The sequence below is a fragment of the Cervus canadensis genome, chromosome 13 (genome assembly GCF_019320065.1).
Source record: "Cervus canadensis isolate Bull #8, Minnesota chromosome 13, ASM1932006v1, whole genome shotgun sequence".
Lineage (NCBI taxonomy): Eukaryota > Metazoa > Chordata > Mammalia > Artiodactyla > Cervidae > Cervus > Cervus canadensis.
Window position 1 is genome coordinate 71,871,531 of NC_057398.1, and position 25,966 is coordinate 71,897,496.

The 25,966-nt window shown below is 39.3% G+C and overlaps 1 protein-coding gene across 8 annotated transcripts in view; it reads right to left on the reverse strand.

The window, feature by feature from the left end:
• The window catches only part of CR2 (complement C3d receptor 2), a 45,941-nt gene extending 36,889 nt beyond the window's left edge, over positions 1 to 9,052 (reverse strand). For 4 of the 8 annotated variants that reach the window (XM_043486340.1, XM_043486341.1, XM_043486339.1 and 1 more), the window contains exon 1: positions 8,639 to 9,051. In XM_043486340.1, coding sequence (XP_043342275.1) covers positions 8,639 to 8,696 — 58 coding nt within the window. In that variant the 5' untranslated portion in view covers positions 8,697 to 9,051. Of the gene's footprint in view, positions 1 to 8,638 lie in introns of all 8 variants that reach the window. The other 4 variants (XM_043486345.1, XM_043486344.1, XM_043486342.1 and 1 more) reach the window with 3 other exon arrangements.
• Between the last annotated feature and the right edge of the window lie 16,914 nt (positions 9,053 to 25,966).

The window sequence follows — 25,966 nt, forward strand, 5'->3', positions numbered from 1 at the left end:
AGTTCTATACCCTCAGCAAAAAAAAAAAAACAGGGAACTGATTGTGACTCAGATCATGAATTCCTTATTACAAAATTCAGACTTAAATTGAAGAAAGTAGGGAAAACGACTAGACCATTCAGGTATGACCTAAATCAAATCCCTTATGATTATACAGTGGAAGTGACAAATATACTCAAAGGATTAGATGTGATAGAATCCCTGAAGAACTATGGACAGAGATTCGTGACGTTGTACAGGAGGCAGTGATAGAGACCATCCCCAAGAGAAAGAAATGCAAAAAGGCAAAATGGTTGCCTGAGGAGGCCTTACAAATAGCTGAGAAAAGAAAAAAAAAGTGAAAAGCAAGGGAGAAAAGGAAAGATGTACTCATTTGTATGCAGAGTTTCAAAGAATACCAAGGAGAGACAAGAAAGCCTTCCAAAGTGATCGATGCAAAGAAATAAAGGAAAACAACAGAATGGGAAGACTAGATATTGCTTCAAGAAAATGAGAGATACCAAGAGAAAATTTCATGCAAAGATGGGCAAAATAAAGGACAGAAATTGTATAGACCTAACAGAAGCAGAAGATATGAAGAAGAGGTGGCAAGAATACACAGTAGAACTACACAAAAAAGATCTTAGTGACCCAGATAACCACAATGGTGTGATCACTCACCTAGAGACAGACATCCTGGATTCAGAAGTCAAGTGGGCCTTAGAAAGCATCACTACAAACAAAGCTAGTGGAAGTGATGGAATTCCAGTTGAGCTATTTCAAATCCTGAAAGACGATGCTGTGAAAGTGCTGCACTCAGTATGCCCGCAAATTTGGAAAACTCAGCAGTGGCCACAGGACTGGGAAAGGTCAGTTTTCACTCCAATTCCAAAAAAAGGCAATGCCAAAGTAGGTTCACGCTACCACACAGTTGCATTCATCTCACACCCTAGCAAAGTAATGCTCAAAATTCTCCAAGCCAGGCTTCAACAGTACCTGAACCAAGAACTTCCAGATATTCAAGCTGGATTTAGAAGGAAGGGAACAAGAGACCAAATTGCCAACATCTGTTGGATCAAAGAAAAAGCAAGAGAGTTCCAGAAAAACATCTACTTTGCTTTATTGACTGTCAAAACATTTGACTGTGTGGATCACAATAAACTGTGGAAAATTCTTAAAGAAATGGGAATCCCAGACCACTTTACCTGTCTCTTGAGAAATCTGGATGCAGGTCAAGAAGCAGCAGTTAGAACAGGACATAGAAAAACCAACTGGTTCCAAAATGGGAAAGGAGTATGTCAATGCTGTATAAAGTTACCCTGCCTATTTAACTTATATGCAGAGTTCATCATGCAAAATGCTGGGCTGGATGAAGCACAAGCTGGAATCAAGATTGCTGGGAGAAATATCAATAACCTCAGGTATGCAGATGACACCACCTTTATGGCAGAAAGTGAAGAGGAAGTGAAGAGCCTCTTGATGAAAGTGAAAGAGGAGAGTGAAAAAGTTGGCTTAAAGCTCAACATTCAAAAAATGAAGATCATGGTATCTGGTCCCATCACTTCATGGCAAATAGATGGGTAAACAGTGGAAACAGTGAGAGACTTTATTTCCTTGGGCTCCAAAATCACTGCTGATGATGACTGCAGCCATGAAATTAAAAGACACTTGCTCCTTGGAAGAAAAACTCTGACTAACCTAGATAGCATATTAAAAAGCAGAGACATTACTTTGCTGACAAAGTTCTGTATAGTCAAAGCTATGGTTTTTCCAGTAGTTATGTGTGGATGTGAGAGTTGGACTATAAAGAAAGCTGAGTGCTGAAGAATTGATGCTTTTGAACTGTGATATTGGAGAAGACACTTGAGAATCCCTTGTACTGCAAGGAGATCCAACCAGTCCATCCTAAAGGAAATCAGTCCTGAATATTCATCGGAAGGACTGATGCTGAAGCTGAAGCTCCAATACTTTGGCCACCTGATAGGAAGAACCAACTCTTTGGAAAAGACCCTGGGGCTGAGGAAGATTGAAGACAGGAGGAGAAGAGGATAACAGAGGATGAGATGGTTGCATGGCATCACCAACTCAGTGGACATAAGTTTGAGCAAGCCCTGGAAGTTGGTGATGGACAGGGCAGTTTGGCAAGCTGCAGTCCATGGGGTCACAAAGAGTCAGACATGACTGAGTGACTGAACTGGTCGACAGAATCTAAGAATAGCCTTTACTGCTGGGACCCATGTCACACTGTAGGTCTCTTGTTTCTTTTCTCAACTCCTCTGTTTTCCTCCATTAACACCTACAAATGTCTTCAAGCACATACTTTTGCAAAACAGCAAGACTCTATGGGGAAAGTCAGGGTTTGACCTCAATGAAGACCAACTTCACAACCCTGTCATTATTTGTATCAATTCACCCTAATCAAATGACTTAACCTATACGTATCCAGTGTGAATAAAAACAACCCTAAATAATTCCACAAGCTGAAAACCTATTTGAATTTACAAGATTTATTTAGTAGTGATGACATGGACTAAGATGCAACAAAGATCTTGGAGAAGCAAAATGTAGATGTTACTTTATAACATGACATTTGGGGGTGAAATTAAGTAAGAATCATACTTTCTGGATGAGAAATATTAGGAAATTCTTATCTTCAAAGAGACTTGGGAACTTTCTCTCTTTTGGGGGACGCCAACTCTTATTAGTAGGGCTTCCCCTGTGGCTCAGATCGTAAAGAATCTGCCTGCAATGCAGGAGACCTAGGGTCAATCCCTGGGTTGGGAAGATCCCCTGGAGAAAGGAATGGCAGCCCACTCCAGTATTCTTGCCTGAAAAATTCCATGGACAGAGGGGCCTGGTGTGCTACAGTCTATGGGGTTGCAAAGAGTCAGACTTGACTGAGCAAATAACACTTTCACTTTTCAGCTCTTATTTGTAATGAAATTATCAAAATCCCAGGTCAAAGGAGAGAAATTCCAAAATCATGTTTTCCACACAAGAAAAGGGAATGTTATCTATAAACCATTAAGTAACATTTTCTTAAGTTGGATCCTCTTCACATCTTTTTAAAATCAGGACTAAACATCAATATAAATAATGACAGGATCTAAAATAGAAGATAGTGACAAAATATTGACATATGCATCACATAAACCATGTTAAAACTAAGTATGCAAAGAGTTTCTAAAGAACAAAAATGTATTTAATTTTTTTTGTGTGTTTAAGGAGATTTACCTGAACTGGTTTAGAAGTCCATTTGAAATGAATAGAGAACAAATATATAGGATAGTAAAAATAAACCTGAAATTTAAGACAGATAGCAGGTAGGAGGAGAAAATATTATAGATAATGAGAATTATTATGATCAAATATCAAAACACTGGGTTTTCTTACTATTTGATAATTTTTGAATGACCAGTGTGCATATTAACCAAGCTACTGTCTTAAGTACAGAATATGCATCAGTGAACACTAGACACAAGGTTTTCACCTTCATAGAATTTATATAAAAATAGAGGGAGATAGACTATAAATAAACAGATGATATGTAAAGGAAATAAACAGAGTTATGTATGAAAATGTAATGGACTGGGAAAAGGAGGAGACCGGATGGCATACAACTTCAGTTATGATGATTAAGGAAGACCTATGAAGAGCAGACATTTGAGTTATGACTGAAGGATAAGAAGGTGTCAGCAAGGTAAAGTGCTGGGTAAAAGCACTTTAGGCAGAAGCCTAAGATCAGGGGTGGATTTGCTATGCCTTAGAGATAGACTAGGGCTTCCCTGGTGACTCAGATGGTAAAGAATCTGCCTGCAATGTGGGAGATCCGAGGGTTGATAAGATCCCAGTGTTCTTGCCTAGAGAATTCTGATGGACAGAGGAGCCTGGTGGGCTACAGTCCATGGGGTCACAAAGACAAAAGGCACGTGTGGCTGGAATTTGGTGATCAGAGTGGAACGGGATAAAGCTAGAAAGCCCAGCAGAAAGAAGTGCACAGGGCTTCTTAGTCTACAGTAGGATGTCACTAAGTTTTTTTGGGTGGATGTCATTGGAGAGTTCAAACAAGAGAATCATGTGATCTGGTTTAACTTTTAAAAAGAATAGTCTGGTAACTGGATGGAGAATGGACTGGACTTTTACTTTCAGAAGTAGGGAGTCCAGTCTGGAGGCTATTAAAGTAAATTAGACCAAATAAAACAAAGCTTGGATACAAGGAGACAGTGAGAAACAGATAAACTAGGAATATATTATAGAAATAAAATTGGTAGGACTCTACTGTACTAGATGTGGGGCTAAGGGAATGGGAGTATTCAGTAATGGCTCCAGGCTTTTTTAAACAAAATTTATTTATTTATTCATTTATTTGACTACATTGGGACTTATTTGATGCATGTGGGATCTAGTTCCCTGACCAGGGAACAAACGAAAGCCTTCTGCATTGGGAACACAGAGTTTTAACTACTGGACCACCAGGAAAAACCTAATAAATGGCTTTTAAGCTTTTGATTTGAGCTACTTGGTTGATGGTAATACAATGTATTGAGATTGGAATGGACCTGTGTGTGTGTGTGTGTGTGTGTGCGTGCATGTGTGTGTTGTGGGGAATGTACAGAATTGGTTCCACTTTAGAGTTGGTGTATTTAACATACTCAGTGGACATTAAGATGCAAATGCAATTGTAGGCACAAATTTGCCTCTCAGGAGAGAACTCAGGGCTACAGATAATACATATGAGTCATCAACATACAAACAGTATTTAAAGTCATGAGACTGGATAGTTCTCTTAGGAAGAAAGTATGGAGGAAAACAGAAGAGGCCCAGGACTGAACCCTAAGACCCTCTAAAAATATTAGAGATAGGGCAAAAGAGACTAAAGGTAACCAGAGAAAATAGGTAAAAATAGGAAAAAATAGGTTAAAGTGTCTTGCTTTGGAAGATGATAATGAAAACTGTTTCAGGAGGCAGAAATCAGTCAGCTTTTGCTGAAAGACTGAGAAAGGTAAAGATAGAAAAATTACCATTGGATTTGTTAGCAGAAGGTCAGCACTGACCCTGATGAGAAGAGCTTCAGGATAATAGTGTGAAAAGAAGCCTATCTGGAGAGGATTAATGAGAACGATAAATGTGAGAAAGAAGTCAATGAGAATTTTTGCTGAGAAAGATGAGAAAAAGGACAAAAAAGTGGAATGCCACTGGGTCATGAGAAGCCTCTTCCTGCAACCAAAGAAAGGATGCCCTGGGGCATATTTAACTGCTGGTGGGGATCACCCATGGGAGAGATACAAATGGATGATACAAGACAGGGGATATCTGCAGAGGAAAGAGAGGATGGATTGTGATCATGAATATGATGATAGGTGCTCTGTGGAAAAAAGAACATGGTTATGTGATAGAGTGACCTGGGGCAAGAACTACTTCAGGTAAGGGTCAGAGAGTCAGAGAAGAATAACTGTGGGTCTGAGACCTGAATGTTGAGGACACAGGTAAGGGGTGACCTGTAGACAAGTATTTAACAGGGGAACACCTAGTGCAATAGCTAAACAAGCGTGACTCCAATTAAGGAACAGAAAGAAGGTCAGCGTGGTTGGAACAGACGTGGTGAGTGAGGAATACAGAGAATTTCAGAGAGAGGCAGAGGCTTGGCATTGAGTTTAAGGAGCACAGATTTTGTCTCAATGTGGTGGGAAACCCTTGGCAGGTTTTAAGCAGAGGAGAGAAAAGGATCTGATTTCAGACAGAGGTAAATGATTGGAAAATGGGGGAATTTCTCTTAATGATTTTGTTTCCTTAGTGTTGGATGAGGTGAGGCTGTCAGTCAAGGTAAGAGTGAAATTTAAGAGTGTAGGAAATTTGAATTGGTTTATGCAAATAGACAAAAGGAGAAAAAACAAAACCACTCTGAGAAGGAAATTTGGTCTTTAAAACGCTTCAGAATTTTCCAGAATGCTTGTTAAATCTTGAATTCCTAGACCAACTCCCAAACATTTCTCTGGAAGGTAATATAGAACCCAGAAGACTGTATTATAAAAAGGTACCATAATTCCTCAAAAAATTAACAATAGAACTATCATATGATTCAACAATTGCATTTCTAGTGATATACACAAAGAAAATGAAAACACTAACTTGAAAAGATATCTATGCCCCCATGTTCATAGTGGCATTATTTACACATGTAAGCATAGCCAACACATGGAAATAACCTAGTTGTCCATCAACAGATGAATGAACGAAGAAGTTGTGGATGAATATATACAATGGAATATTATTCAGCCATTAAAAAGCAAGGAAATCCTACCATTTGCAGCAACATGGATGATATTTGAAGGCATTATACTGAGTGAATAAGTCAGAGACATACAAATAATGTATGATTTCACTTGTATGTGGAATCTAAAAACAAAAATACCAAACTCATAGAAAAAAGAAATCTGATTTATGGTTACTGAAGACAGAGCATGGGAGGAGAATTGGAGGAAGGTGACCAAAAGTTTTAAATTTCCAGTTATATGAAAAATAAGCATAGCAATGTAATATACAACATGATAACTGTAATTAACATGATTTTATGATGTGTGGGAAAATTGTTAATAGAATATGTCCTAAGTTCTCACCACAAGGAGAAATTTTTTTCTTTTCTTTTCATCTTGTGTTAACTAAATGGATGTTAACTAAACTTACTATGGTAATCATTCTACAGTATGTGCAAATCAAGCCATCATGCTGTACACCTTAAACTTAGTGATGTAAATCAATTATTTTTCAATAAAACTGGAAAAATACATGTATGCATACTTTGTAAAAGGAATGTCAAGAGTTTCTTAAGCAAGCTCAGAGGCAGGAACTGGCCAAGAGCCAAGGGATGGACAAGGGAGGGTACATAGTGGGAGCAAAAGTCAGGAGGAGGGCAGGGGCAGAGCGTGAGCAAGAGATCATGGGGTGAGAGATAGGCAAGATGACCAGGAAGCGGTGGGGAATCAGAAGCGGTATGCTTAAGTGAGATCCAAAGGCTTGAAAGACTGAAGGCGTCAGACTTAACTGTAATTCCACAGTCAGTAGGAAGCCCTTTCAGATTTTTAAGCAAGGGAGTGAAATCATGGAAAAGAAATTTTAATTTTCGTTTTCATGATTGGAAAGGTTAGACAGGCATCAGAATAATCTGTAAGAGAGGAGGTTGTTACAAAGGTAATCATGATGAGAATGGCTGAAATATTGGTATGAGAATGAGAAGACAAACAGCAGAAGCACACTAGTTATGACAGCTGACAGGTCAGTAGCCCTGCTCTTTCATGTGTCTGGAGTTAAGTGACTGAGAGGATACTTCTGCTCTGGTACTGCAAGGGGATGCTCTGGCATCCTTGGGGGAACAATGAATTGACAGGCTTGCTAAGAAGTTGATTTTCAGTTGATAACACCCTCTCTGAAATTTAGAAAAATGAATGGAACGCTGGCAAGAAGTCTGGTCAGGAGCAATGCCGCACAGATGTGTTAGAGAAAGTTGTCAAAGTACATTTGTTCAAAGAGACTTAATAGGTAGGCAAGAGAAGGGATGAAGATAATGGTTTGGGGAAATGTCTAATTAAGGGTCAGGAAAAAACTGAACATCAGGAAGCTGACAGAGTAAACTGTAATAGAACCAAAGTATGCAATGGCAAGTTGCAGTGGTCAAGCTTAAATGCTGACTCTATCAAAACAGATCCAGATAGTCATCTTATCACTGGCATTTAGTAATAACATCGAACATCCAACTTTCATTTGCCTAATTTCATCTGATATTCAGGGCAGTCCAGTAAGGGCAGGGCTGCTTATCACTAGCTTCCTTTTAAAGATCAAGAAACTGAGGCTTGGGAACTAAATGACTTGCTAAAGGTCACGTAGGTATTGAGGTCTGTATGCAGTAAATTTCGTATCCACTCTCCTCTGAAAATTATTAGACGGTTATACCTAGCGCATAACCAAGAGACTCCGATCTTAAATTACAATTTAAAATTAAGCCAGTCTGGAGGAAGAAAATTATAATAAACGTTGAATGAAACTTTCTGGTGCCCTTGCCAATAAATAGCACAAAGAATTGCAGTTTTTATTCACATATCAGCTTTTGTAAGTAGCTCCAGATGTTTATCATTTAGGATCTCTCTACCAATATCACATCAAAATTTTTAAAATATATGAGAATCACGCCTGGGAATCAGACATTATTCTTTTTCTGGGAGGGCAGCGGGAGGCTGGGCTGTTTTGACTAGGCAGGAGGGCATTCAATGTGTGCAGAAACTCCCGCGCCTAGCGGAGCATGCAACTGCGCTCAGCACGAGCAGGTTTCGGATAAGCGTCCGGGCATTAGCGCTCGCAGCCCTGCGGGACCCAGAGCGCTGAGCACATGCTGAGACCTGGCGGCACGGAGCGGGCACGTCACGCCACAGGACCCACTGGACAGATCACATAGTGCCATTCCGTCAGGCAGCCTGCGATGCTGGTGGCCCCAGCACGGGAGCAGCGAGCGAAGACCTTCAGGACCAAGAGAGGTGCCCCAAAGCGAGCGAGAAGCAGGCAAGGTCGTCCCACCTTCTCACTTTTGACTGCTTCCTTTGCATCGTGGCACAGAGGCCATCCCGGCCCCAGACGCGTCCCTACCTCCGTGATCCCATTCCCAGCTCACCGAGGACCCCCGGCGCGAGGAGAGTCAAGAAAACCCAGATGGGGCCCGCGGCGCCCATGCCGCGGCTGCAGCCCTAGCGACGGGATGCGTTCTGAGACCCGCGCGCCTCCGGCAGCTCCGGGAAGACACGGCTAGAGAAGCTGGCAGCTGCAGGCAGGGGAAGGTGGGCCCTTAAGTAGCATCTGGCACCACGTGCAGGCCGGGCGCACACCTGCCGGCCGCTGGGGGCGGGGCCGCGCAGTGAGGGGCCGGGGCCGGCGGGCGGAGAAACTCTGATTCACTGTTTGGCTCAGATTCCAGTCTTCCTTGCAGTCGCTTTCCAACTTTTCGGACCGCGCAGCCCAGGGCATCTACTTTTGCCGCTGGGGATCTGAAGCAAAATAGCACTACCCTGACCAACCTATGGCGCTCTCCTGTCCCGTCCTATTCTATCATCTCCTCTCCTCCCGCGTCCAACCCTTCCTCCCTCCGCTCCCTCCTTTCCCCTCCCTTTCCCTCCTCTCCCTCTTCCCCTTTCCCCTTCCCCCACTTTCTCTCTCTTGAAAATTCTGGGTTGGATTCGCTAAATTCATTTCAAAAGTTATTCATGTTTCCAACCTTCCGTTTGAAAACCGTTTACTTACAAAGGAAACTAAGGAATAGCAACCACCTCTGATGTCCTTTTCTTTTTATTTTGCAATAACTGATACAGAAAAGTTGCAAAAAAAAAAAAAAGTTGCAAAAATAATACAAAGGATCCCCACACATTCATCACCCAGATTCTCCAAATGTTAACATTTTACTATATTTTCTTCTTCATTCTCCGGTTCTCCCTCTTTCTAGATAAATAACTATGATATAGTTATATAGAGATTTAGATATATACACATATAGTTTTATAAGTGTATATGATTACAATTATATAATTTTTTTACTTTGGAACTCTTTGAGATAAGTTACAGGCATGATGCCCCTCTTCTAAATACTTCAATATGTATTTCCTAAAAGTGAGAATATAGTCTTACATAATTTCAGTACAATGAGCAAAAACAGGAAATTAATGTATTACCTAAGGGACAGACAGTACGGATTTCTCCAATCATCTAATATTCGTTATTATGGCAAAAAAAAAGTGGGGGAAAGCAAGTGCCAACTCATGCACAAATGAACACACACCCACTTTTTTTTTCTGGCGCTGAGTCATTCTAGGGTCATGCATTGCATTTGATTTCTTTTTTTTCTCATTTATTCTGATAAAGTTCGTCAGTCTTTTTGTTTTCCTGACCTTGAAATTTTTGAAAGTACACAGCAATTATTTTTGTTTAGTGACTTTTAAATTAGTTGCCTACTGCAAGTAGCAAATTATCCTTAACTTATTAATTTAAAGCAAGAATAAACACACATTGTCTCACACAACTGCTGTGTGTCAGGAATTTGAGAGCACATAAGCAAAGTGGTCCTGGCTTGAGAGCTTTGACAAGGTTGCAGTCCAGACATTGGCCAGAACTGCAGTCATCTGAAAGCTGGACTGAGGCTGGAGGATCTAAGTCTAAGATGACTCACTCACATGGCTGTAGTTTGGAGGCCAGATATCCTTACTAGGAGGACCGCACCCTAGGACTATTTGAGTGTCCTTGTGATATGCCAACTGTCTTCTTACAGAACAAGAGAAAAAAGCAGAAGTCACAATGTCATTTAAAATTTAGTCTCAGAACTCATACTATATTATTTCCATAGTATCCCGTTGGATACTTGTGATGGTTAATTTTATGGGTCAGCTTGACTGGGCTGTGAGATGCGCAGATATAGGGTCAAAAATTATTCTGAGAGTTTCTGTATGGGTGTTTTCAGATGATATTAACTTTTTTGGTAACATATATTTATTTTAATTATTTCCAGTTTTGTTGATATATAATATTGTATTAGCTTAAGGTGTATATCATAATGATTTGATATATGTACATACTGAAAAATGATTAGAATGGTAAGTTTAGTTAACATCCATCACCTCAGATAGTTGCAAAGTTTTCTTGTAATAATTTATAAGATCTATTCTCTCAGCAACTTTCAAATATGCAAAACAGTATTGTTGGCTATAATCATCCTGCTGTGCATTATATACCCAGAACTTATTTATCTTATAACTGGAAGGTTGTGTCTTCTGACCACCTTCACTCATTTTCCCCACTTCCCACCTGCCCCCTTCTCTGGCAACCACCAATCTGTTCTGCAATTATGAGCTCGTTCTTTTTAGATTTCACATGTAAATAAGATCATACAGTATTTGCCATCCCCTGTTCGACTTGTTTCACTTAGTATATTGCTTTTGAAGTTCATTCATAGTATAAAAAATGGAAAGATTCATTCTTTTTATGGTTGAATATATATATGGCACATTTTTATTTTCCCCTTCTGATGTATACACAGAAGTGGAACTGCTGGATAATATAGCAGTTCTGTATTTTATTTTTTTGAGGAACTACTCTTTTTCCATAGTAGCTGCATCAATTTATATGAGTCATTTTTATACACATCCTATCCAACTCTTGTTATCCCTTATCATGCTAGCCATTCTAACAGGTGTGAAGTGATACCTCATTTTGGTTTTGGTTTGCATTTCCTTGATGATTGATCATGTTGAGCATCTTTTTATGTGTGATACGCAGAAGCTTTTTAGTTTGATGTAGTAATAGTTTATTTTTTGCGTATGTTGTCTTTACTTTGAGTGTCAAATCAAAGAAAAAATTGTCAAGACCAATGTTAAGGAGCTTACCCCCTCATGTTCTTCCAGGTATTTAATGTTTCAGGTCTTACATTCAACTCTTCAATGCATTTTGAGCTGATTTTTGTGTATGGTGTGAGATGGTTCAGTTTCTTTCTTTTGCATATGGCTGTAGAGTTTTACTAACACCATTTACTGAAGAGACCATCCTCTATTCGTTGTTTATTCTTGGCTCCTTTGTTGTAAAATAATTAATCTTATATATATATGGGTTTATTTTTGAGTGCTCTATTCTTTTCCATTAATCTGTGTGTCATTTTTTATGCAAATACCATGCTCTTGATTTTTATAGTTTTGTGATATAGTTTACATGAGATAATATAAAATATATGTGTTGGTCTCTGCTCCTTGTTCCTGACACAAAGCTCCTAAAATCCTTGATATTTTCTAGGTGTTTACTAGGAGGATCTCTTGTTCTAATATTTGTCTTTGATTCTACCCCAACACAGCTCATAAAACCCTAGTAAATTTTCATGATAGGAGCACTAGGAACATCTTTTGTTCTTTTGAGGTGACCCTTGCAGGGCTTCTGGATGGAGACTTGTCACTAGAAAGATCAAGCCATCATTAGAAGCTTGCAAGTTTTGCCCCCTCCCTTTCCCATCCTCCAGAGAGGGGAGAGGCCAGACAAGGTGTTAATAACTGACCACCCCTACATGAGGAAATATCCATAAAATCCCAATGGTGCAGCCACAGAGAGCTCCCTGGCTGATGATGACATTCATATCTGGAGGGTGACATACCCCCAGGCCATGTGGACAGAAGTTCCTACACTTGGGTCCCTCCTAGAGCTTGCCCAAGGTATCTCTTCATCTGGTTGTTCATCCGTAACCTTTGTTATGGTGGTGAGGTGAGTGTGTACTCAGTCGTGTCTGACTCTTTGTGATCACATGGGCTGTAGCCCACGAGGCTCCTCTGTCCATGGAATTTTCCAGGCTAGAGCTAGTGGAGTGGGTTGCCATTTCCTTCTCCAGGGGATCTTCCCAACCCAGGGATTGAGCATGCTTTTCTTAGCATCTCCTTCAATGGCAGGCAGATTCTTTACCACTGAGCCACCTGGGAAGTTCATCCTTTAGTATATCCTTTAATAAACTGATAAATATGAGGCAGTATGGCCCTGAGTTTTGTGAGCTGCTCTAGCAAATGGATCAGACTCAAAGAGGAAGTTTTTGTAACCTCCAATCTATAGCCAATTGGTCATGGCCACAGGACATAAACTGGGTTTCTGAATGGCAACTGAGTTGGGATGAGAGTAGTCTTGTAAGGCTGAGCCCTTAATCTGTGGGTTGTGATGCAATGTCTGGGTATAGAGTGTCATAATTGTAGTGTAGGACACTCAGGTGATGTTGCAGAGAATTGCGTGGTGTGGGTAAGGTCCTCCATGCATTTGGTCCCCAGACGTCTAAGAAGGAGTGTTCTACTAAAGGTAAAGGAGACACACAGGGAAGAAATACACAGTGGGGAACCATTGGGGTTTTCCCCACATAGAAATAAAAGCTGAGTTTTTTTTTCTTTATGGTTTGAAATTAGGAAGTGTGATGCCTCCAGTTTTGTTTTTCTTTCCCAAGACCACTTTGGCTATTAGATTATCTTGTGGCTTCACACAAATTTTAGGAATTTCTTCTTTTCTGTTTATGTTGAAACTACCATTGAAATTTTAATTGGGATTGCATTGAATCTGTGAATCATTTGGGGGTAATACAGGTATTGTAACAATATGAAGTCTTTCAATTCATGAGCATAGGCTATCTTTCCATTTATGTATGTCTTTTGTCATTGCCTTCTCCAGTGGACCATGTTTTGTCAGAACTCTCCATCATGACCCATCCATCTTGGGTGGCCCTACATGGCATGGCTCATAGTTTCATTGAGTTAGACAAGGCTGTGGTCCATGTGATCAGTTTGATTACCTTTCTGTGACTGTGGTTTTCATTCTGTCTGCCCTCTGAGGGATAAGGATAGAGGCTTATGGAAGCTTCCTGATGGGGGAGACTGAGTGTGGGGGAAACTGGGTCTTGTTCTGATGGGTGGAGCCATGCTTAGTAAATCTTTAATCCAATTTTCTGTTGATGAGCAGGGCCGTGTTCACTCCCTGTTGTTTGACCTGAGATTAAACTATGGTGGAGGTAATGAAGAAAATGGCAAGCTCCTTCAAAAGGTCCCATGCATGCACTGCTCCACTCACTGTCCCCGACCCCATAGCAGGCCACCGCCGACCCGTGCCTCTGCCGGAGACTCCTGGACACTCACAGGCAAGTCTGGGTCAGTCTCTTGTGGGGTCGGATTAGGGTTTTCTCTAGTAGTCATGTATGGAAGTGAGAGTTGGGCTATAAAGAAAGCTGAGTGCTGAAGAATCAGTGCTTTTGAACTATGGTGTTGGAAAAGACTCTTGAGAGTCCCTTGGACTACAAGGAGATCCAACCTGTCCATCCTAAAGGAAATCAGTCCTGAATGTTCATCGGAAGGACGGATGCTGAGGCTAAAACTCCAATACTTTGCCCACCTGATGAAAAGAACTGACTCTAGAAAAGACCCTGATGCTGGGAAAGATTGAGGGCAGGAGGAGAAGGGGACAACACAGGATGAGATGGTTGGATGGCATCACTGACTGAATGGATATGAGTTTAAGCAAGCTCCGGGATTTGGTGATTGACAGGTAGGCCTGGCTTGCTGCAGTCCATGGGGTCACAAAGAGTCAGACAGGACTGAGTGACTAAACTAAACTGATGTCTTTGGTAGGTATTTTTCACGTTATTTTATTCTATTTTATTTTTATTGAAGTATAGTTGATTTACAATATTATATCAGTGTCAGATATATGGCATTCCTATTCAATATTTTTATAGATAATATTCCATTTAAGCTTATTACAAAATAATGGCTACATTTTCCTGTGCTGCATAACATATCCTTGTAGGTTATTTATTTTTGTACATGATAGTTTGTGTCTCTTAATCCTATACCCCAATTTTGACCATTACCTTACCGTCTTCCCACTGGTAACCATTAGTTTTTTCTGTATGAGTTTGTTTCTATTTCTGTTGCATACATTTGTTTCATGTTTTAGATCCCACATATAAAAGATAACATTGAACAATTGTGTTTCTCTGTCTGACTTCCTTCACCCTCTAGGTCTATCCACATTGCTGCAAATGGAAGAATTTCATTCTTTTTATGATTGAATAATATTTCGTGTATACATGTGTGTGTGTGTGTGTGTGCCATATCTTCTTTATCCATTCATCTGTTTATTCTTAGAAAATCAGTTGATTGGAAATCCATATACTTTCTACAAAAAATGCATCATAAAGATAAAGACAGGTTAAAAGTAAACGATTGAAAAGTTATAACATGCAAACAGTAACCACAAGAAAACTGGCATGTCTAAGCTAATATCAGACAAAGATTTCAAGCCAAGGAATTTTACAAAAGCATAAGAGGGATAGCATATAACATTAAAAGAAACAATCACCAGGAAAACAAACATCCTAAATGTACATACATTTAATGAAAAATCACAAAATTTAAAGAGGCAAAAACAAAGAACACAACACCAAACAACTGCTAAAATACCCGACTGCAATGAATCTTTTTTTTTTTTTTCCAGCACACATGTATCACTTGCCAAGGTAAACCACATGGTGTTCCACAAAGTAGGTCTCAAAAAAGTCAAATATTTGATCCTTTATGAAATTTATTCTCTGGTCATAGTGAAATTAAATTGGAAATCAATAAACATTAGATACTTTGAAAATCCCAAAATGTTTAAATACTTATAAAAGATACTTCTAAATAACCCATCTCCTTAAGAAAAAAATCCCAAGAGAAATTAAAATTTTTTGAAACTGAATGATATTAAAAACACAGTACAACCAATACAGTATACTAACACATATATATGGAATTTAGAAAGATGGTAATGATAACCCTATATGCAAAACAGAAAAAGAGACACAGTACAGAACAGATGTACAGATGTACAGAATAGACTTTTGGACTCTGTGGGAGAAGGCGAGGGTGGGATGTTTCGAGAGAACAGCATCAAAACATGTATATTATCTAGGGTGAAACATATCACCAGCCCAGGTTGGATGCATGAGACAAGGGCTCGGGCCTGGTGCACTGGGAAGACCCAGAGGGATCAGGTAGAGAGGGAGGTGGGAAGGGGGATCGGGATGGGGAATACATGTAAATCCATGGCTGATTCATGTCAATGTATGACAAAAACCACTACAATATTGTAAAGTAATTAGCCTTCAACTAATAAAAATAAACAGAAAAAAAAAGAAATAGAAAAAAAAAAAAAAACACAGTACACAAAAACTGCTGGGATGGAACTAGAGCAGCACAGAGATAGAAATGTACAGCATTAAAAGTTTGAAATGGCATCCAGGACTGATGTTGAAGCTGAAAACTCCAATACTTTGGCCACCTAATGCAAAGAGCTGACTCACTTGAAAAGACTCTGATTCTGGGAAAGATTGAGGGTGGGAGGAGAAGGGGACGACAGAGGATGAGATGGTTGGATGGCATCACCAACTCAATGGACATGAGTTTGGGTAAACTCCAGCAGTTGGTGATGGACAGGGAGGCCTGGTGTGCTACAGTTCATTGGGTCGCAAAGAGCCAGACATTACTGAGAGACTGAACAGAACTGAACTGAACCTGCTGATGGATACTTCCATATCATAATTCTTGTAAATACTGCTGCTATTAACATTGGAGTGCATATGTCTTTTTTTTTGTTTACTTCAGATATGTACTCAATAGGGGAATTGCAGGATCATATGATAATTCTATTTTTACTGTCTTGAGGTATCTATATATTATTTTCCACACTGGATGCTCTAATTTATAATCTCAACTATGTACTGTGGTTCCCTTTTGTCCACATCATTGTCAACTTTTGTTATTTGCAGACTTTTTGATGATAGCCACGAGTATGAAGTGATTTCTCCCTGTGGTTTTGATGTGCACTTCTCTGATGATTGCTGGTGGTGAGCCTCTTATCATGGGCTTGTTGGCCATTTGTATATCTTCTTTGGAAAAAATGTCTTTTCGGGTTATCTGCCCATTTTGGGGTTTCTTCTTTTTGATATTGTGTTGTGCAAGCTGTTTATATATTTTGGATATTAAACTCTTACCAGTCATATCAGTTGCAAATATTTTATCCCATTTATTTGACTGTCCTCTCATTTTGTTGATGGTTCCTTTTACTGTCGAAAAGTTTTTTAATTTTAATTTGGTCCCACCTGCTTATTTTTGCTTTTATTTCTTTTGCCTTGAGTCAGTTGGAAGAAAAATATTGCTACTATTCATGTCAAAGAGTGTTCGACATATGATTTCTTCTAGTATTATGGTTACATTTGGGTCTTTAATCCATTTTTAGTTTATTTTGCATATGGATACAGGAAATGTTCTGCTCTCATTGTTTTATAGATGGCTGTCTGATTTTCCCAGCACACTTATTGAAAGGAATGTCTTTCCGCCATTGTATATTCTTGTTTCTTTGTTGTAGATTAATTGACTATATGTTTGTAGGTTTGAACATTCTTTGGCTTTGCCTTTCTTTGGGATTGGAATGAAAACTGACCTTTCCCAATCCTGTGGCCACTGCTGAGTTTTCCAAATTTTCTGGCATATTGAGTGCAGCACTTTCACAGAACCATCTTTTGGGATTTCAAAAAGCTCAGCTGGCATTCCATCACCTCCACTAGCTTTGCTCATAGTGATGTTTCCTAAGGCTCACTTGACTTTACACTCTAGGATGTCTGGCTCTAGGTGAGTGATCGCATGATCATGGTTAGCTGGGTCATTAAGATCTTTTTTGTGTAGTTCTTCTGTGTATTCTTGCCACCTCTTCTTAATATCTTCTGCTTCTGTTAGTTTTATACCATTTCTGTCCTTTACTGTGGCCATCTTTGCATGAAATATTCCCATGGTATCTCTAATTTTCTTGAAGAGATCTCTAGGTTCTTCCTATTCTATTGTTTTCCTCTATTTCTTTGCATTAATCACTTAGGGAAGCTCTCTTATCTCTCCTTGCTATTCTTTGGGACTCTGCATTCAGATGAGTATATCTTTCCTTTTCTCCCTTGCTTTTCACTTTTTTTCTTTTCTCAGCTATTTGTAAGGCCTCCTCAGATAACCATTTTGGCTTTTTGCATTTCTTTTTCTTGGGAATGGTTTTGATCATAGTCTCCTGTACACTGCTATAAACCTCCATCCATAGTTCTTCAGGCACTCTGTCTATCAGATCTAATCCCTGAATCTATTTGTCACTTTCACTGTGTAATCATAAGGGATTTGATTTAGGTCATACTGGAATGGTCTAGTGGTTTTTCCTACTTTCTTCAATTTAAGTCTGAATTTTGCAGTAAGGGGTTCATGATCTGAGCCACAGTCAGCCCCTGATCTTGTTTTTGCTGACTGTTTAGAGTTTGTCCATCTTAGCTGCAGAGAATATTATCAATCTGATTTCAGTGTTGACCATCTGGTCCATGCATAGAGTCTCGTGTCGTTGGAAGAGGGTGTTTGCTATAATCAGTTGTTCTCTTGGCAAAACTCTGTTAGCCTTTGCCCTGCTTCATTCTGTACTCCAAGGCCAAATTTGCCTTTTACTCTGGTTATCTCTTGACTTCCTACTTTTGCATTCCAGTCCCCTATGATGAAAGTCACATCCTTTTCTTTCGTGTTAGTTCTAGAAGGTCATGTAGGTCTTAATAGAACTGTTCAACTTCAGCTTCTTCAGCATTAGTGTTTGGGGCATAGACTTGGATTACTGTGATACTGAATGTTTTGCCTTGTGTTCCAGACTCTGTATTCTGTTCCACTGACCTATGTGTCCATTTTAGTGTCAAACAGTGCAATTTTGACCACTGTAGCTCTTTAGTATAGTTTGAATTCAGGGAATTGATACCTCCAGTTTTGTTCTTTTTTCTCAACTTGGCAATTCAGGGTGATTCCATATACTTTTTAAAGATTTTTTTTTCAGTTCTGTGAAAAGTATCATGGGTATTTTGATAGGGATTGCATTCAATCTTTAGATTACTTTGATAGTATGAACATTTTAACAATATTAAATTCTTTAATCAAAGAACATGGAACATCCTTCCACCTCTTTGTATCATTTTCAGATTTCTTCATTAATGTTTTATATTTCTTAGAGTATGAATCTTCCTCCTCCTTGGTTGAGTTTATTTCTAGGTATTTTATTCTTTTTGACACAATTGTAAATGGGGTTATTTCCTTACTTTTTCTGGTAGCTCATTATTAGTATATAGACAAGTAACAAGTTTCTATATATAAACACTATCTTCTACATCTTAACCAAATTAATTTATTAGTGCTAATAGTTTTGGTAGAGATGCTAGAGCATTCTGTATAAAGTATCATGCCATATGCAAAGCAAACAGTGTCAGCTTTACTTTTTCCCCTTCCAATTTGGATGCCTTTTAATTTTCTCTTGTCTGATTACTATAGCTAGGACTTCATATACTATGTTAAAAAGTAACAAAAGTCAGCATCCTTTTCTTGTCTCTGGTTTTAGAAGAAAGGCTTTCAACTTCATCACTGAGTATGATGCTAGTCATGGGTTTGCCATAAATTGCCTTTATTACTGTTAGAATATATGCCAACATATACAAAATATACACCTCTATATCAGCTTTGATAAGACTTTTTATCATGAAGAGATGTTAAATTTTGTCAAATGCTTTTTCCACATCTATTGAGATGATCATGTGGTTTTTATTCTTTCTTCTGTTAATGTGATGTATCATACTGACTGATTTGCAAATATTGAAGCATCCTTGCATCTCTGAAATAAATTCCACTTGATCATTGCATATGATCATTTTTTATATATAGTTAAATTTGGTTTGCTAATATTTTGCTAAGATTTTTGCATCCATATTCATCAAACATATTGCCTGTAATTTTCTTTTTGTGGTATCTTTGTCTGGTTTTGGTATCAGGATCATAGTGTCCTCATAGAATGAACTTAGGAGTCCTCTGAAATTTTTTGGAATAGGAGTGTAGATATTTATATCTTTGAGAACATTTCCCTGCGACTCTGTCTGATTCTGGACTTTTATTTGCTGGAAATTTTTTTTAATTAAAAATTCAATTTTACCATTAGTGATTGGCATGTTCACATCGTTTGTTTCTTTCTGATTCAATTTTTAAAGGCTGTATATTTCCAGAAATTTTTCAGTTTCTTCTAGGTTGTCCAGTTTGTTGGCAATACTATAATAACTGCTTGTAGTATTCTCTTATGATATCCACAAGACTAGGAGCTGACAAATTCAGATTTAAATTGAAGAAAGTAGGGGAAACCACTAGACCATTCAGGCATGACCTAAAGCAAATCCCTTACAATTATACAGTGGAAGTGACAGAGAGATTCAAGGGATCTGATAGACAGTGCCTGAAGAACTATGGATGGAGGTTCATGATATTATACAGGAGGCAGTGATTAAGACCATCTGCAAGAAAAAGAAATGAAAAAAGTCAAAATGGTTGTCTGAGGAGGTCTTACAAATAGCTAAGAAAAGAAGAGAAGCGAAAGGCAAAAAAAGAAAAGGAAAGATATACCCATGTGAATGCAGAGTTCCAAAGAAAAGCAAAAACAGATAAGAAAACCTTCCTCAATGATCAATGCAAAGAAATAGAGGAAAACAATACAAGGGGGAAGAACTAAGATCTCTTCAAGGAAATTAGAGATGCCAAGGGAACATTTCATGCAAAGATGGGCTCAATAAAGGACAGAAATGGTATGGACCTAATAGAAGAGGTGGCGAGAAGACACAGAAAAACTATACAAAAAAGACCTAAATGAACCAGATAACCATGACGGTGGGATTACTCACCTAGAGCCATACATCCTGGAATGCAAAGTCAAGTGGGTCTTAGGAAGCATCACGATGAACAAAGCTAGTGGAGGTGATGGAATTCCAGTTGAGCTAATTCTAATCCTAAAAGGTGGTGCCATGAAAGTGATGTACTCAACACGTCAGCAAATTTGGAAAACTCAGCAGTGGCCACAGGACTGGAAAGGTCAGTTTTCATTCCAATCCCAAAGAAAGGCAATGTCAAAGAATGTTCAACCTATGGCACAATTGCACTCATCTCACACACTAGCAAAGTAATGCACAAAATTCTCCAAGCAAGGCTTCAACAGTACGTGAACCATGAACTTTCAAATGTTCAAACTGGATTTAGAAAAGGCAGAGGAACCAGAGATCAAATTGCCAACATCCGCTGGATCATAGAAAAAACAAAAGAATACCAGAAAAGCATCTACTTCTTCTTCACTGATTACACCAAAGCCTTTCACTGTGTGGATCACAATAAACTGTGGAAAATTCTTAAAGAGATGGGAATCCCAGACCACCTTGCCTGTCTCCTGAGAAATCTGTATGTAGGCCAAAAAGCAACAGTTAGAACAAGACATGGAACAGACTGTTTCCAATTTGAGAAAGGAGTACATCGAGGCTGTATATTGTCACCCCGCTTATTCAACTTATATGCAGAATACATCATGCTGGATGAAGCACAAGCTGGAATCAAGATTGCAGGGAGAAATATCAATAACCTTAGATACACAGATGATACCACCCTTATGGCAGAAAAGAAGAGGAAGTGAAGAGCCTCTTGATGAAACTGAAAGATGAGAGTGAAAAGGCTGGCTTAAAATTCAGCATTCAAAAAACTAAGATTATGGCATCTGGTCCCACCACTTCATGGCAAATAGACGGGTAAACAATAGAAACAGTGAGAGACTTTATTTTCTTGGGCTCCAAAATCACTGAAAATGGTGACTATAGCCATGAAATTAAAAGATGCTTGTTCCTTGGAAGAAAAGCTATGACTAGCATATTATTATAAAATATGAACAGCTCATTTGTAAAAGCTATAAACAGCATATTTAAAGGCAGATATTCCTTTCCCAAGAGAGGTTCATCTTGTCAAAACTATGGTTTTTCCAGTAGTCCTGTGTGGATGTGAGAGTTGGACTATAAATGAGGTGGCTGAAACTGAAACCTATTATACAGATTGAAGTAAGTCAGAAAGAAAAAATCCCATACAACATATTAATGCATATGTATGGAATTTAGAAAGATGGTAATGGCGACCCTATATGCAAAACAGCAAAAAAGACAGATGTAAAGAACAGACGTCTGGACTCTCTGGGAGAAGACGAGGGTGGGATGATTTGAAAGAATAGCATTGAAACATGAATATTACCATATGTGAAATTGATGACCAGTCCAAGTTCAATGCATGAAACAGGGCACTCGAAGTCAATGCACTGGGACAACACAGAGGGATGGGATACGGAGGGATTTCAGGATGGGGGGACACATGTACACCCATGGCTGATTCATGTCAGTGTATGGCAAAAACCACCACAATTGTTGTAAAGTAATTAGCCTCCAATTAAAATCAAAAAGTATTAAAAAAAAAAAAGAAAGAAAGCTGAGCACTGAAGAATTGATGCTTTTGAACTGTGGTGTTAGAGAAGACTCTTGAGAACCCCTTGGACTGCAAGGAGATCCAACCAGTCCATCCTATAGGAAACCAGTCCTGAATATTCATTGGAAGGACTGATGCTGAAGCTCCAATAACTTGGCCAGGTGGGGAATACGTGTAAATCTATTGCTGATTCATGTCAATGTATGACAAAACCCACTGAAAAAATTAATTAATTAATTTAAAAAAAAAAAAAAAGAACTGACTCATTGGGAAAGACCCTAATACTGGGAAAGATTGAAGGCAGGAGGAGAAGGGAACAACAGAGGATGAGATGGTTGGATGGCATCACCGACTAGATGGAAATAATTTTGAGCAAACTCTGGGAGTTGGTAATGGGCAGGGAAGCCTGGCATACTGCAGTCCATGGGGTTGCAAAGAGTCAGACAGGACTGAGTGACTGAACTGAACTGATAACCTTATCCTTTAAGCTTTTAACAGTTTAAGAGTGATCATGTACTAAAGCTCTATATTTTTACACCCTTCCACCCACAATTTTATGTTTTTCATATCACAATTCACACATTTTCTACCTTGTATATCCATTAAAAAATTATTGTAGTTATAGTTACTTTCACTACTTTTATCTTCTAACCTTCATACTAGATTTACAAGTGATTTATTGACCACCATTACAACATTGGCTTCCCTCGTAACACAGCTGATATAGACTCTGCCTGAAATGCAGGAGACGCAGGTTTAGTTCCTGGATCAGCAAGATACCCTGGAGAAGGGATAGGCTACCCACTGTAGTATTCTTGGGCTTCCTTGGTGGCTCAGATAGTGAAGAATCTGCCTGTAGTGTGGGGGACCTAGGTTTAATCCCTGGGTTGGAAAGATCTCCTGAGTAGGGCATAGCAGCCCACTCCTGTATTCCTGCCTGGAGAATCCCCATGGACAGAGAACTCCCATGGACAGAGGAGACAGGCAGGCTATAGTCCATGAGGTCACAAAGAGACATATGTGACTGAATGACTAAGCACAGCACAGTACATCACATTAGAGTATTCTTAGTTTAACTAAGATCATGGCATCTGGTCCCATCACTTCATGGCAAATAGATGGGAAACAATGGAAACAGTGACAGTCTTCACTGTTTTGGGATCCAAAATCACTGAAGGTGGTGAATGCAGCCATGAAATTAAAAAATGCTTGCTCCTCGGAAGGAAAGTTATGACCAACCTAGACAGCTTATTAAAAAATTGAGACATAAACTTTGTCAACAGAAGTCCATCTAGTCAAAACTGTGGTTTTTCCAGTACTCATATATGGATATAAGAGTTGGGCTATAAAGAAAGTTGAGAGCCAAAGAACTGATGCTTTTGAACTGTAGTGTTGGAGAAGCTCTTGAGAGTCCCTTAGACAGCAAAGAGATCAAGCCATTCCAGCCTAAAGGAAATCAGTCCTGAATATTCTTTGGAAGGATTGATGCTGAAGCTGAAACTCCGATACTTTGAGAACCTGATGCGAAGAACTGACTCATTGGAAAAGACCTTGATACTGGGAAGGATTGAAGGCAGGAGGAGAAGGGGATAACAGAGGATGAGATGATAGGATGACATCACCAACTGGATGGACATGAGTTTGAGTAAGCTCTAGGAGTTGGTGATGGACAAGGAAACCTGGCTTGCTGCAGTCCATGGGATTGCAAAGTGTCTGACACGACTGAGTGACTGAATTGATTCTGATTCTAACTGAATTAACTATATATTTATTAATATCTTTTCCAGTGAGACTGATACTTTTATATGTTTTTCTGTTCCTAATTGACTCCTTTATCTCTTTTAACTCTTTAACTGTTAAGTCCCATTAACAATTCTTATTATGCTGGTCTTATGATTACAAATTCCTTTCACTTTTTCTTGTCTGGAGAACTTTTCATTTTTCCTTGAATTTTCAAGGACAACTTTGCTGGACACAATATTCTTGATCAGCAGCTGAATATATCATGCTACGCCCTTCTGATTTGCAAAGTTTCTGCTGAAAAATCTGCTGCCGGTCTTATGAGGGTTCTCTTATACATAATACATTGCTTTTCTCTTTCTGATTTTAAGAGTCTTTAACTTTTGATGATTCAGTTATGATGTATTTTGGTTTAGGTCTCTTTGAATTAATCTAATTGGAGCTCTCTAGGATCCCAGGACCTGGAGGTCTGTTTCCTTCCCCAGGTTAGGGAAGTTTTTAGCTATCATTTGTTTGAACAAGCTTTCTGTCCTTTTCTTAAACTTTTTCCTTTCTGGGACCCCTATGATGTGAGTATTGATTCACTTGATGGTATTCCATAAGTTCCTTTTGTTTTTTATTTTTTCATTCTTTTCCATTTTTTTCTCATTACCCATTGCTTTAGTTCACTGATCCTTTCTTCTTCTTAATTTAGTCTGATGTTGAACCACTCTGTTGAATTTTTCAATTCAGTTGTTGTATTCTTCAGCTCTGTGATTTTTATTTTGTCCTTTCATATGTTATTTTTGTTGAGATTCTCAGTTTGTATATGCATTGTTCCTCTGATCTCAGGAAGCATCTTTAGGAGTGTTATGTTGAATTCTTTTTCAGATAAATCATTTGTTTCCATTCCATTCAGGTCTTTTTCTGGAGTTGTATCTTATTCTTTTGTTTATAACAGATTGTTGTTGCTTAATTTTCCCTTTCTCTGTTGATGCATGTGCTTTAGAAAAAACAGGTACCTCTTCCAGTCTTGACAGAGTGGTCTTATGAAGGAGATAAATCTCATTGTTTACCCCAGTCCTAGCTCTTGGTTATTTCTGAAAACTTTTTGCCCAAGCCACTTCTTTGTTCTCAGAGGCTCCCAGTAGATGTGAGTGTGTCAACAGCTGTCAGGGTCGCAAACAAAAGGATCTCAATCAGCACCCAGAAGCATGCTGATTGGAAGCTGGACCCTGAGGAAGCAGCTGTTACAGTATGTATGGAAACCTCTTTCAAGGGAAGCCTGGAATCTGGGTATTTCTCTCAGCTCCCTTTGTACTGAGCCCTGGGGAGATAGCTGGTTAAAAATTGTTTCTCTGTTTGCTGTAGTATTGTGGCAATGTGAGCACAAGCCCTACTTTTAACCAGAACCAGGTGATAAAGGGCTCCTGCTTGGCAACCACAAAAGCCAGAGGGCCAGACACATGTTCAAACTTATTCCAGGTAGACACTAGTGACCTGGAACAGGGTCTGCATGCTCACGGAGATGATACTTGCTAACCTCCCTGATCTCCAGAAGGATCATAGTCTGTCCCTAGATATCTACTAAACTGGAAGCCTGGCACTTGGGCAGCACCTTTTAAAGTAGACAAACAGGCTCTTTTTAGGGTGGGATTAAGAGGTGGGCATTTCTGTCTGCTCCCTATGCACTGAGCCTGAGCCTGGTTGGGTGGGGGGAGGAGAAGCTATAGTCCCGTGGAACTTTGAGCTCAAATGGTCCTGGCCACAAGAACCAGGCTCTCCAAGGGGTTCATATCCCTGAATGGTGGCTGCAAAAGCCAGGATGCCAGATGTATACACAGGCTCATTCCATGGTGATACTAGCATCCTGCGGCTGGGCCAGAGAGAGAACATGAAGATAATGCCTGCAAATGTCTCTGGTCTCTGGAGAGGATTGCAGTCTACCTCTAGGTATGTGTTGAAATAGAAACTTGACTTTCAGGTTACGTCTTTTAAGATATGGAAATAGGCCTCTTTCAGAGAAAGATAGGGAGATGGGTGTTTGGACATGTCCATGGGAAAAGGGGAGTTCAAGAGCCTCCTATGTAACCATCTTGGACTGGAATCCCTGAGATTAACATGTAATATCAGTAGACTGATAAAGTATATTGCCCTGCCTAATGTGGGTGAGGCTTATCTGATCAGTTAAAGGCCTGAATAGAAGGAAAGGCTGACCATTACTTGAGTAAGGGAGAATTCCTCCTGTCTGACTGCTCTCAGACTGGGTCATTGGCTTTTTTTCTTGCCTTTCAGACTGGAACTGAAAAGTCAGCTCTTCCTGGGGCTCAAGCCCGCTGGTCTTTGGACTGGAGCTACACCATTGCCTCTCC